Genomic DNA, 12,654 nt, shown 5'->3' on the forward strand with positions numbered 1-12,654 from the left:
CTTGATGGATTGTCGGCCCATTACGGCTACCGTAGTCAGAGATATATTATATATTAAAGTATATAATATATAATATATATTATCTTCACAGTATTATGCTAAAACAACTTTTCTTACCTTTCTGGTACCTGCTGATGTGTATTTGGGATCTGCATAAGTCCTGAAAATTTGCGCACGTCCACCGCCGTAGTCGATAAGCTTCTTCTTTTTCTCTATCTTCTTGTTATGGGACATTCATACTCCACTGTTGCCATTTCTAATATAAAGTAGTGTAAAGTTCCTACTTATATCTGTCAGTATACTCGCCATGAAAGGCGCACCGGATTATAAGGCGCATTAAAGGAGTCATATTTTATTTTATTTTTTTCTGAATGTAAAAGACAGTCGCTTCAGGATGCGCCGTTTTGTGGGCGGTCTTATTTACGTGGCTCATCTTCGACTGCGTCTTCTCCCCGTCATCTTTGTTGTTGCGGTGTAGCGTGCAAGGACGGGAGTGGAAGAAGTGTCAAAAGATGGCATTCAGACTTTACTTCAATCAATAATTATAATCAATCATCCGTGGCTCACTAGTGCAACAACAACGTGAAAAACCGTCAAGACCGGAACTCTCTAATAACTAAAGTTCCTTGGGTGAATAATATAAACTCACTACACCGGTATGTTTTAGTGCTTTCATGGCGAGTTTACTGACAGATATAAGTAAAAACTTTACACTACTTTATATTAGAAATGGCAACAATGGAGGATGAATGTCCCATAACAAGAAGATAGAGAAAAAAAATAAGTTTATCGACTACGTTGTCGGCAAAGACTACAAAGGCGGATGCGCGCACATATTCAGGATTTATGCAGATCCCAAATACACATCAGCAGGTACCAGAAAAGTTGCTTTTGCATAATATTTCAAAACAAAACGCCAGATAATATGTCTTACCTTATACACACACCATAACTTTAACTTAATAATAATTGTCAGATTCAAACACTGAACACATATATTAAACAAGAATCAAACAGAGACAGAACTCATTTTGGCTCAGTGAGGAGAAACGTGTACATCTGTACCCTTTTACAGTGTCATTACGCTCTGCCAAAAGATTGTACGCCTCCTCTTTTATTTGGACTTTCCCTGATTACATGGCAACAGCTGTTTCTAAAGGGACGGTGGCCGTAAACAGCCATCGCCTTTGATTACAACAGTTCAAAAGAAAAGGTCGTTAAAACAGTTCACAGAAAAGGTCGCCTGGAGGGGAGTCTGGTCCTGCTTGGGTCAAGACAAAATCTTTCTGTGGATTACAATACATGAAAGAAACAGAACACCTTCATGTTGCTTCCCATCCTACACAGTGGAGTTTTACAAGCCTTCTTCTTGGTAGGTTCAAAGACAGCTTTTGTCTTCTCGCCGGGAACTCGTTTCAACACAAAGTTTTGTGATAACTTAGATGCAATTATTCTGACAATAATACTTGTATGTTGAAGCACAGTACAATCCATCAAGCGGTGCGGCTTCATAGCTTACCAAAGTCGTACTAAAACATTTTGATAGATTTTTGAGCGCTGTGTGTAATGTTTTATATTTTCAATGGAACATATAAAATGTTGGTGTTGTTTACTTGAGTCATATTGCAGTCTAAACGTATCTGTTATGTGTGACTGCCATCTACTGGTCACACTTGTAATTGCACCATGTACCAAATAACATAGCTTCGAGGTCGAAATTATTCCGTACATTAGACGTACCGGGTTATAATGCGCACTGTTGAGTTTTGAGAAAATGAAAGGGTTTTAAGTGCGCCTTATAGTCTGAAAAATACGGTAGATATTATCTTAGACAGGCAGGACTTGTATCTGACGTCTTTAGATCGTACAAGCACTTGGCACAGGGTACCTCAATACAGCCCAGAGATCTGTAAGCTACGATTAAATGAAATCTGTCATCACGGTCAGATTTGGTGATGGCTACGTGGTGACCATGAAGATCAGGGCCTCCAAGGCCGGTTGCGCCCCCGATCTGAACCCGGCCGAAGCCTTCATGGAGAGCACCTTCCCCGGCTGCGTCCAGAGGGAAAAACACTACAACACCCTGCAGTACAAGATAGCCTCCTCCTCCCTGGCAAGGATCTTCCAGATGGTCCTGGCCAACAAAGACCAGCTCAACATCGAGGACTACTCGGTGTCACAGACCACTCTCGATCAAGTAAAAACAAAAGAGGTTTAAAGAGGAATGTAAATATTTTCTCACCAAGCTTGCATGTGTGTCCCTTCTTGAAGGTCTTTGTCAATTTTGCCAAACAACAATCAAGAGAAGACGAGGCCATAGTTCTGCATCCAAAAGCTGCCGGGGCACAGCAAGGTGGTCTGGGCACCCCCGTGAAGAGACTCAGGAAGTAAAGAAGCTTTATTTACTTTGGGAGGCGATTGTACTTGACGGACGTAGCTTTTGGGATTTGGAGCACAATCCTTTTTTGTAGGCAGAACCACCAAGCACGTTACAAGAAGGTGGAAGAAGACAAAGTGGTAATGGCGTACATTTCCAACAAAGTTTCATTGATGCACATCACTTGTTTACATTCAACAATATCAATTATGTCCATGTAGAACCTCAGTCATCCTGGTCATGGTAGTCCGCAAAGGTTCAATCGAGGCAACTGGAGTCCGTCTTCGTTGAAGACGTTTCTCCTTATTTCAGCCGTGTGAAATGTCCGTGGAAACCGGCGTTTTTAAACATTAATTTCCTCACGTTTTACTAACATTGTAGCGTTTAGAAATGTGGTTCTTAAACTTTTGGACAAGGAGTCTAAGGAGAAGTGTCCAAAGATGGGGCTAACTTTGTGTTCTTATCAGGCAATCCAGCAGAATCTATACATCCGTGGCTTCTTAGCGTAACACACAACGCTGAAAATGTGTCGCGTGAAAACCCGTCCGACCGGAACTATAGCAATAACAAAAGTTCCGTGGGTGGATAATGTCCATCCATCCATCCATCTATCTTCTTCCGCTTATCCAAGGTCTAAGCAGGGAAGCCCAGACTTTCCTCTCCCCAGCCACTTCGTCCAGCTCTTCCCGGGGTGATCCCGAGGCGTTCCCAGACCAGCCGGGAGACATAGTCTTCCCAACGTGTCCTGGGTCTTCCCTGTGGCCTCCTACCGGTCGGACGTGCCCAAAACACCTCCCTAGGGAGGCGTTCGGGTGGCATTCTAACCAGATGCCCGAACCACCTCATCTGGCTCCTGTCCATGTGGAGGAGCAGCGGCTTTACTTTGAGCTCCTCCAGGATGGCAGAGCTTCTCACCCTATCTCTAAGGGAGAGACCCGCCACCCGGCGTAGGAAAGTCATTTGGGCCGCTTGTACCCGTGATCTTGTCCTTTCGGTCATAACCCAAAGCTCATGACCATAGGTGAGGATGGGAACGTAGATCGACCGGTAAATCGAGAGCTTTGCCTTCCGGCTCGGCTCCTTCTTCACCACAACGGATCGATACAGCGTCCGCATTACTGAAGACGCCGCACTGATCCGCCTATCGATATCACGATCCACTCTTCCCCCACTCGTGAACAAGACTCCGAGGTACTTGAACTCCTCCACTTGGGGCAAGATCTCCTCCCCAACCCGGAGATGGCACTCCACCCTTTTCCGGGCGAGAACCATGGACTCGGACTTGGAGGTGCTGATTCCCATCCCAGTCGCTTCACACTCGGCTGCGAACCGATCCAGTGAGAGCTGAAGATCTTGGCCAGACGAAGCCATCAGGACCACATCATCTGCAAAAAGCAGAGACCTAATCCTGCAGCCACCAAACCAGATCCCCTCAACGCCCTGACTGCGCCTAGAAATTCTGTCCATAAAGGTTATGAACAGAATCGGTGACAAAAGGCAGCCTTGGCGGAGTCCAACCCTCACTGGAAACGAGTCCGACTTACTGCCGGCAATGCGGACCAAGCTCTGACACTGATTATACAGGGCGCGAACCGCCACAATCAGACAGTCCGATACCCCATACTCTCTGAGCACTCTCCACAGGACTTCCCGGGATACACGGTCGAATGCCTTCTCCAAGTCCACAAAGCACATGTAGACTGGTTGGGCAAACTCCCATGTACCCTCAAGAGCCCCGCCACCCGGCGGAGGAAAGTCATTTCGGCCGCTTGTACCCGTGATCTTGTCCTTTCGGTCATAACCCAAAGCTCATGACCATAGGTGAGGATGGGAACGTAGATCGACCAGTAAATTGAGAGCTTTGCCTTCCGGCTCAGCTCCTTCTTCACCACAACGGATTGATACAGCGTCCGCATTACTGAAGACGCCGCACCGATCCGCCTGTCGATCTCATGATCCACTCTTCCCTCACTCGTGAACAAGACTCCCAGGTACTTGAACTCCTCCACTTGGGGCAGGGTCTCCTCCCCATTCCACCCTTTTCCGGGCTAGAACCATGGACTCGGACTTGGAGGTGAATAATGTAATCCCACTAAAACAGAGGTGCCCATTACGTCGATCGCGAGCTACTAGTCGACGGTGGAGGGTGTGTCAGTCGACCGCCAGCCAGGCATTGAAAGTTGCCTCGATTCAACCTGGGTGCAATAATGAAAATCTGAAATGAAGGCCAAAAGTGCTTACTTTTGACCGGAAATACCTTTTTTGTTCCTTGGCTTTTTTATGTCAAGCCAATTTGCTTGTCTTATAATACACATTCTAGAATCTGAGCTATATTACAAAACCCAAAACCAGTGAAGTTGTCTCTTTGTGTAATTCGTAAATGAAAACAGATAATAATCATTAACTTAGAATTTAATGGCAGCAACACATTGCAAAAAAGTTGTCAGAAGGGCATTTTTACCACTGTGTTACATGGCCTTTCCTTTTAACAACACTCAGTAAACGCTTGGGAACTGAGGAGACACATTTTTGAAGCTCTTCAGGTGGAATTATTTCCCATTCTTGCTTGATGTACAGCTTAAGTTGTTCCGGATGGTTCTTTTCGTCTTTGGTCCAGAGGACACGACGTCCACAGTTTCCAAAAACAATATGAAATGTGGACTCGTCAGACCACAGAACACTTTTCCACTTTGCATGAGTCCATCTTAGATGAGCTCAGGCCCAGTGGGTGTTGTTGATAAATGGCTTTCGCTTTTCACAGTAGAGTTTTAACTTGCACTTACAGACGTAGCGGCGAACTGTAGTTACTGACAGTGGTTTTCTGAAGTGTTCCTGAGCCCATGTGGTGAAATCCTTTACGCACTGATGTCGCTTCTTGACGCAGTACCGCCTGAGGGATCGAAGGTCCGTAATATCATCGCTTACGTGCAGTGATTTCTCCAGATTTTCTGAACATTTTGATGATGTTACAGACCTTAGATGGTGAAATCCCGAAATTCCTTGCAATAGCTGGTCGAGAAATGTTGTTCTTAAACAATTTGCTCACGCATTTGTTGACAAAGCGGTGACCCTCGCCCCGTCCTTGTTGGTGAACGACTGAGCATTTCATGGAAGCTGCTTGTATACCCAATCATGGCACCCACCTGTTCCCAATTAGCCTGTTCACCTGTGGGATGTTCCAAATAAGTGTTTGATGAGCATTCCTCAACTTTCTCAGTCTTTTTTGCCACTTGTGCCAGCTTTTTTGAAACAATTCCAAATGAGCTAATATTTGCAAAAAATTAAGTTTACCAGTTGGAACGTTAAGTATCTTGTCTTTGCCGTCTATTCAATTGAATATAAGTTGAAAAGGATTTGTTGTATTCTCTTTTTATTTACCATTTACATAACGTGACAACTTCACTGCTTTAGGGTTTCGTACTTAAAATAAGATAATCTGTCTGTTTTTTTTTGTTTTTTTGTCAAAGATACTTTTGACCTCGATTTTGGTGCCGATCTCAATTATAAAACCCTTCGAATGGCACCTGAAATAGGTCGCACTCTGCATGAACAAGTGGAAAAACTCTGCATTTTTCAACGACTGCCTTTGTAGCAATGACGTGCCTGCAGGCCTCGCCAGCCCCAGACTGCAGGACCAGGACCAAGGCAGGTCAGTAAATGGGAATTACATTTACTTCAGATGCCAAGCTTTTTTTTTTTTTTGCCTTCTTTAGTTACTCGAACGAAGCACGGGGAACATAATTTAGTTTTAGCACTTTATGCAGAAATAATCTACCCTTTTTTTTTTTTATAAAACATTGGCAGCTTGCAAAAGCTAATTGTTGTTGCTCAGTGCATTTCAACACTTTTCGATATCAGCCTCATCTCTTCAGTATTTGCGCTTTGTCAGACATGAATGTAATGTTCCTGGAGCTAACAACCACACAAATAAAGATATTTTCCCGATGACCATTTACTTGCCGTATTTTCCGGACCGTAGGGCGCACCGGATTATAAGGCGCACTGCCGATGAGCGGGTCTAGTCAGGTCTATTTTCATACATAAGGCGCATTATCCATCCATCCATCCATCTTCTTCCGCTTATCCGAGGTCGGGTCGTGGGGGCAGCAGCCTAAGCAGGGAAGCCCAGACTTCCCTCTCCCCAGCCACTTCGTCCAGCTCCTCCCGGGGGATCCCGGGGTGTTCCCAGGCCAGCCGGGATATATAGTCTTCCCGACGTGTCCTGGGTCTTCCCCGTGTCCTCCTACCGGTCGGACGTGCCCTAAACACCTCCCTAGGGAGGCGTTCGGGTGGCATCCTGACCAGATGCCCGAACCACCTCATCTGGCTCCTCTCCATGTGGAGGAGCAGCGGCTTTACTTTGAGCTCCCCCCGGATGACAGAGCTTCTCACCCTATCTCTAAGGGAGAGCCCCGCCACCCGGCGGAGGAAACTCATTCGGCCGGGTCCTTTCGGTCATAACCCAAAGCTCATGACCACAGGTGAGGATAGGAACGTAGATCGACCGGTAAATCGAGAGCTTTGCCTTCCGGCTCGGCTCCTTCTTCACCACAACGGATCGATACAGCGTCCGCATTACTGAAGACGCCGCACTGATCCGCCTATCGATCTCACGATTCACTCTTCCCCCACTCGTGAACAAGACTCCGAGGTACTTGAACTCCTCCACTTGGGGCAAGATCTCCTCCCCAACCCGGAGATGGCACCCCACCCTTTTCCGGGCGAGAACCATGGACTCGGACTTGGAGGTGCTGATTCCCACTCGGCTGCAAACCGATCCAGTGAGAGCTGAAGATCCTGGCCAGATGAAGCCATCAGGACCACATCATCTGCAAAAAGCAGAGACCTAATCCTGCAGCCACCAAACCAGATCCCCTCAACGCCCTGACTGCGCCTAGAAATTCTGTCCATAAAGGTTATGAACAGAATCGGTGACAAAGGGCAGCCTTGGCGGAGACCAACCCTCACTGGAAACGAGTCCGACTTACTGCCGGCAATGCGGACCAAGCTCTGACAGTGATCATACAGGGCGCGAACTGCCACAATAAGACAGTCCGTTACCCCATACTCTCTGAGCACTCCCCACAGGACTTCCCGAGGGACACGGTCGAATGCCTTCTCCAAGTCCACAAAGCACATGTAGACTGGTTGGGCAAACTCCCATGCACCCTCAAGGACCCTGCCGAGAGTATAGAGCTGGTCCACAGTTCCACGACCAGGACGAAAACCACACTGTACCTCCTGAATCCGAGGTTCGACTATCCGGCGTAGCCTCCTCTCCAGTACACCTGAATAGACCTTACCGGGAAGGCTGAGGAGTGTGATCTCACGATAGTTAGAACACACCCTCCGGTTCCCCTTCTTAAAGAGAGGAACCACCACCCCGGTCTGCCAATCCAGAGGTACCGCCCCCGATGTCCACGCGATGTTGCAGAGTCTTGTCAACCAAGACAGCCCCACAACATCCAGAGCCTTAAGGAACTCCGGGCGGATCTCATCCACCCCCAAGGCGCATTAAAGGAGTCTTATTACATTTTTCTAAATGTAAAAGACTTCCTTGTGGTCTACATAACATGTGATGGTGGTTCTTTGGTCAAAATGTTGCATAGATGATGTTTTACATGTTTTACACATCATCTTCAAGCCGATTTCTGACAGTCGCTTCCGGATGTAGCATTTTGTGAGCGGTCTTATTTACGTGGCTCACCTTCAGCAGCGTCTTCTCCCCGTCATCTTTGTCGTAGCGGTGTAGCGTGCAAGGACGGGAGTGGAAGAAGTGTCAAAAGATGGCGCTAACTGTTTTAATGACATTCAGACTTTACTTCAATCAATAACGGAGCAGCATCTCCTCATCCGGAAACAACAACAAGGTGTCCCGTGAAAAACCGTTCGACCGGAGTTCTCTAATAACTAAAGTTCCTTGGGTGAATAATGTAAACTCACGACACCGGTATGTTTTAGCGCTTTCATGGCGACTTTACTGACAGATATAAGTAAGAACTTTACACTACTTTATATTAGAAATGGCAACAGCAGAGGATGAATGTCCCATAACAAGAAGATAGAGAAATATAACTTGGCTCCACAAACTTAGATTGCAAACAGAGTTGGTACACATGACGATGATGACACCCCGTCGTGCATAATGGGTCAGTACCTGTTGGTATTCATTGGTGGTGGGCGGAGCCTGGCGGCGAAAACTGCCCCTCGCCATCAACCATCAAATTGTCGTTACTTCTCTTTAGATGTTTGGATCTCCTTGCAAACTGATATTAGGCCCTTCAGTCGGGGTCTGATCATGACTAGTCATTGATATCGACACCAACATCGCCCCCTTGTGGTGGAACATTGTAACAGTCATAACTTCCTTCCACATGCTCCAATCTTCCCGTTTGTTTTAATGGTGGGTCGAGATCATTGTCATTCTACATCCTGTACGCAAATTCAAAATGACAATTTTAATAGTCGGCACATTTTCTAACGTCACATATTGTTGTTGTTTGTGTTACACAATCTTGTTAATAAATATGATACAATTAATAAGTAAGACTTTATTTGTACACCTAAGTAGATTAGTTTTTGGGTGAAAAATAGAAGATGCTACCTCACTAAAAAGATTCATTGTTTAACAATTTATTTTCCATGAATGAATTTAGATCCAGAACACACATTGTTATTATGTCTTATTATATTATAATCCAGTGACGTGCGGTCACTAGAGGCAGGTGAGGCCTCGCCTCACCTGCCTCATTGAAAGAAAAAAAATGTAAAAAGAAAACAAATTAATTAAATTGTTATATGTATTCAGTGATTAAACTATAAAGTCATTTTCCATTTAACTTCACCAGTTTTCGATTATTTTTATTCAAAATCGCTGAATTTTCACATTTGCCATTCAAATACTGAGAAGAGACGGAGCGGTGAACAGCAGCCAGTTGAGGCACGTCACTCAGTGCCTCAACATGGATTGCGGACTCGGCTAACTGCTGGCCTGCTGTGCAGTGAAACCGTATTGCTATATGAATTATATTATACATTTCCATAGTTTAGTTAGCTGAGGTATATAATGTACAGTGTATTTTGTCAACAACTGTATGTGTGTAACGTATTTCTTGTGCTGAGCGATCATAAAACGGCTGCAAAAGACGCACTGGCTGAGGCTCGCAGTAATCCCGCCTCCTGCACCCCCGCCGTAGAATTTTTATATCAACTAAAGCCCACACTTAAACTTTCCACGTGCAAGATTTAATCTATTTAAAAAAGTTATTTCATAAGAAGCCAAAAAGTGCAAAAACAATAATGTTCGTGTTGGAGGAGTTGTGAATGACTACAGGGCCACAACATTAGGTACACCTGCAGACTGCAGGTGTACCTAATTCGCAACTCCTCCAACACGAACATTATTGTTTTTGCACTTTTGGGCTTCTTATTAGATAACTTTTGTAACCTATTTTTATGGGCTTTCCTCTTTGTGATGTTAAGTTCCTGTTATGCGCTGTTATACAGTATATGCCTTGAGCTCTTATTTTGAAGGCGCTAAGAGCGGAAGTGATGACACGTTGGAGTGGAGCGGAGGTTTTTGAAAGAAGGTACATAAAGTGGTCCTCGTGTAAACTGGAGCCTCCGTGTTTGATACCCCCAAACAGTGTTCCCTCTAATTTTCCATATGCGTGGACCTACTCAGTGGCCTAGTGGTTAGAGTGTCCGCCCTGAGATGGGTAGGTTGTGAGTTCAAACCCCGGCCGAGTCATACCAAAGACTATAAAAATGGGAGCCATTACCTCCCTGCTTGGCACTCAGTATCAAGGGCTGGAATTGGGGGTTAAATCACCAAAAATGATTCCCGAGCGTGGCACCGCTGCTGCTCACTACTCCCCTCACCTCCCAGGGGCTGAACAAACATTTGATGAGTCAAATGCATAGGACAAATTTCATCACACCTAGTGTGTGACAATCATTGGTACTTTAACTTAGATGTGCACACTGAGGCCACACCAGCAGCACACCTGTCCCAAACCTGACTAAATACCAAGTTCAATGTTTTATTATTATAATCAAATGACAGAAGTCATTTCCATGGGATTAATTTCTAAAATAAGTGTTTTGGCCCACTTACAATGACAGTAACACAACATATTGTTTTTCATGAGCTGTGTACTAGTATTGTATGTCTGGGTGGGGGTCCTGCTTTGGAAATCATTTGTACCCCTTTCCGATATCGCATTTAGTTCCCACTAAAACATTCACATGTTGCACAATGAGATGTAAACATGGGATCATGTGTACATTCCTGTAACTTTCTGTTTGTAAAATATATCTTTATTAGTATTTATTTAATATAATAACATCATTTCATGATTAATAGTTATACATTAAGATTAAATTAAGAATTATTATTATTTTTTTTTTACTAAAGAAGGGTTCGGTGAATGCGCATATGAAACTGGTGGGGTTCAGTACCTCCAACAAGGTTAAGAACCACTGCTCTAGAGCCTACGTTAGCTGTCACCTGGCTGTGCTACACTCAGGACAAGTCACTAGTTCATTACAAAAAACAGTCGGCAGTTGATTGTAGAGCAAGGATGCGACTGTGCATGTGTGTTACACACATATCACTGTCGGACAAACATGTGCGCCCATTAGAGGCTGCATTGAATTGTATTGTGACACATTCAACTTCTACACAGTAAGAAACATTGTTCTTAATAATTACTGAATCATGACCTTAGTTACCTTATCATGATGTGTTTCATGTGCTCTTGTAAAATGTGTCATTGAATAATAATACAGCATTTACATAATAATACTCTGACTTGGTTCATCATGAAAGAAAATGAAACAAATTGTGTGCATGACGCCAGGCACTGTCAAGAAGAGTAAAAAAGACAAAGATTGAAGGTGGCAATGAATGGGGTAGAGGGGCCCACAAAGATACTCTTTCAGAGGGACCACAATTCCCAGCAAGGGCCTTGACAAGCAATATTAAATAGATGATAAATAACTATGATATCAATAAATGTAACAATGTTATATAGCAAAGTAAAAGTTGTGTTTCTTATCTAAGTAAATGTAACTGGTTACTACTCACCTATGTGGATAAGTGTGTTCACTTTTGACAGCTACGACAAAATAAAAGTGAAAACATAATAAAAATGATTTATTTGTCATAAGAAACCATCTTTATCTTTCGTGACGGTCGCTGCGTTTAGAAACAAGCATGCAGTCAATGTTTGGCTTCACCGTGTCTAATTTCACTTTCACTTTCTTTGATATTGTGCCAGCAGAAGCGTCTGCCTCACACTTTCCCCCCACGTTCAGCACTTTGGCCACAGCCAGTCAATGGCATGAATGCTTTCTGCTGACTTTTTACTCAGGATGAAACTTCCTGATGCAACCCTGGCCGGGAATCCAACCCATGCGAGGCCGAAGCGTGTCCCGTTACCCCACCAGGGACGCCTCACGCTTGGGAGACATAATGGAGGAAATAAAAAGAAGTAGCCACTTTATGTCTATCAATCATTTCTTGTATTGATGCTTTCTTGAGAGGACTACAATACCATCACTGATTGGATGTCATTACTTTCAACTCTAAATCTCACCTTCATTCCTCTTTCTTTCTTCTCTTTCCAAGTTTGGCGGCAAACTTGACACACCTTTTGTTTGTCAAGTCACGTGATTTCCCAGAAAAGCCACACAAGCATTTACCTGACGTGGCCACAAGGGGCGCTCTCTAGTGAGTCCAGTAGAAGACTTCTTGTTAGTTGACTGCTGCCACTTTTCTCTTCACAAGCGTTTGGTCTTCCCTAGTAACAGTGACGCGCCAAGAATGCTGACTCCTCATTGGCTCAGGTGGAGCATTATTAAAAGAGCCTCGACATTTCCTGCTTCATTTGTCCTGTTTGCGAGTCAAGCGAGTGTTCGTCACTTTTGTCTTTCTCTGCGGGATTAAAAGTGACAAACATCTTTTTGTTTCGTGCTGACATCATGAACTTGTTTTTATTCTTTCTTCTGGTCGTGCAAATGCACAGCGTGACGCCTGGTAAGTCCTTTTTATAACTTTATAAATGATTATTCATCAATCCTCTTTGTGCCTTCACTTATTTGACTTCTGAGAGTTTCTATTACTTATTAATTATATTCATTCTTATATTATTCCAGCCCTTTATTACTTCATCCTGGTTCTTTTAAAACATATTTTATTGTTTTCCTTTCCTCACTCAACAAGATATTCAAAGTGTTCCAAGAAAATTCTAGAAGCAGAGAAATCTGTTATTTGT

General features: G+C 44.2%; 1 protein-coding gene across 2 annotated transcripts in view; it reads left to right on the forward strand.

Moving 5' to 3' along the window:
- Positions 1 to 12,654, forward strand: part of LOC133609869 (retinal-specific phospholipid-transporting ATPase ABCA4-like) — a 600,088-nt gene that overhangs the window by 216,010 nt on the left and 371,424 nt on the right. The window contains exons 50-51 of one of the 2 annotated variants that reach the window (XM_061965894.2): positions 1,948 to 2,197; positions 2,272 to 2,622. The exons of the other annotated variant lie outside the window; for it this stretch is intronic. Of the exons in view, the coding sequence (XP_061821878.2) occupies positions 1,948 to 2,197; positions 2,272 to 2,391 (370 nt within the window). The 3' untranslated portion in view covers positions 2,392 to 2,622. Of the gene's footprint in view, positions 1 to 1,947; positions 2,198 to 2,271; positions 2,623 to 12,654 lie in introns of those variants that run through there. 2 annotated transcript variants of the gene reach the window in all.

Source organism: Nerophis lumbriciformis, linkage group LG07, assembly GCF_033978685.3.
Source record: "Nerophis lumbriciformis linkage group LG07, RoL_Nlum_v2.1, whole genome shotgun sequence".
NCBI lineage: Eukaryota > Metazoa > Chordata > Actinopteri > Syngnathiformes > Syngnathidae > Nerophis > Nerophis lumbriciformis.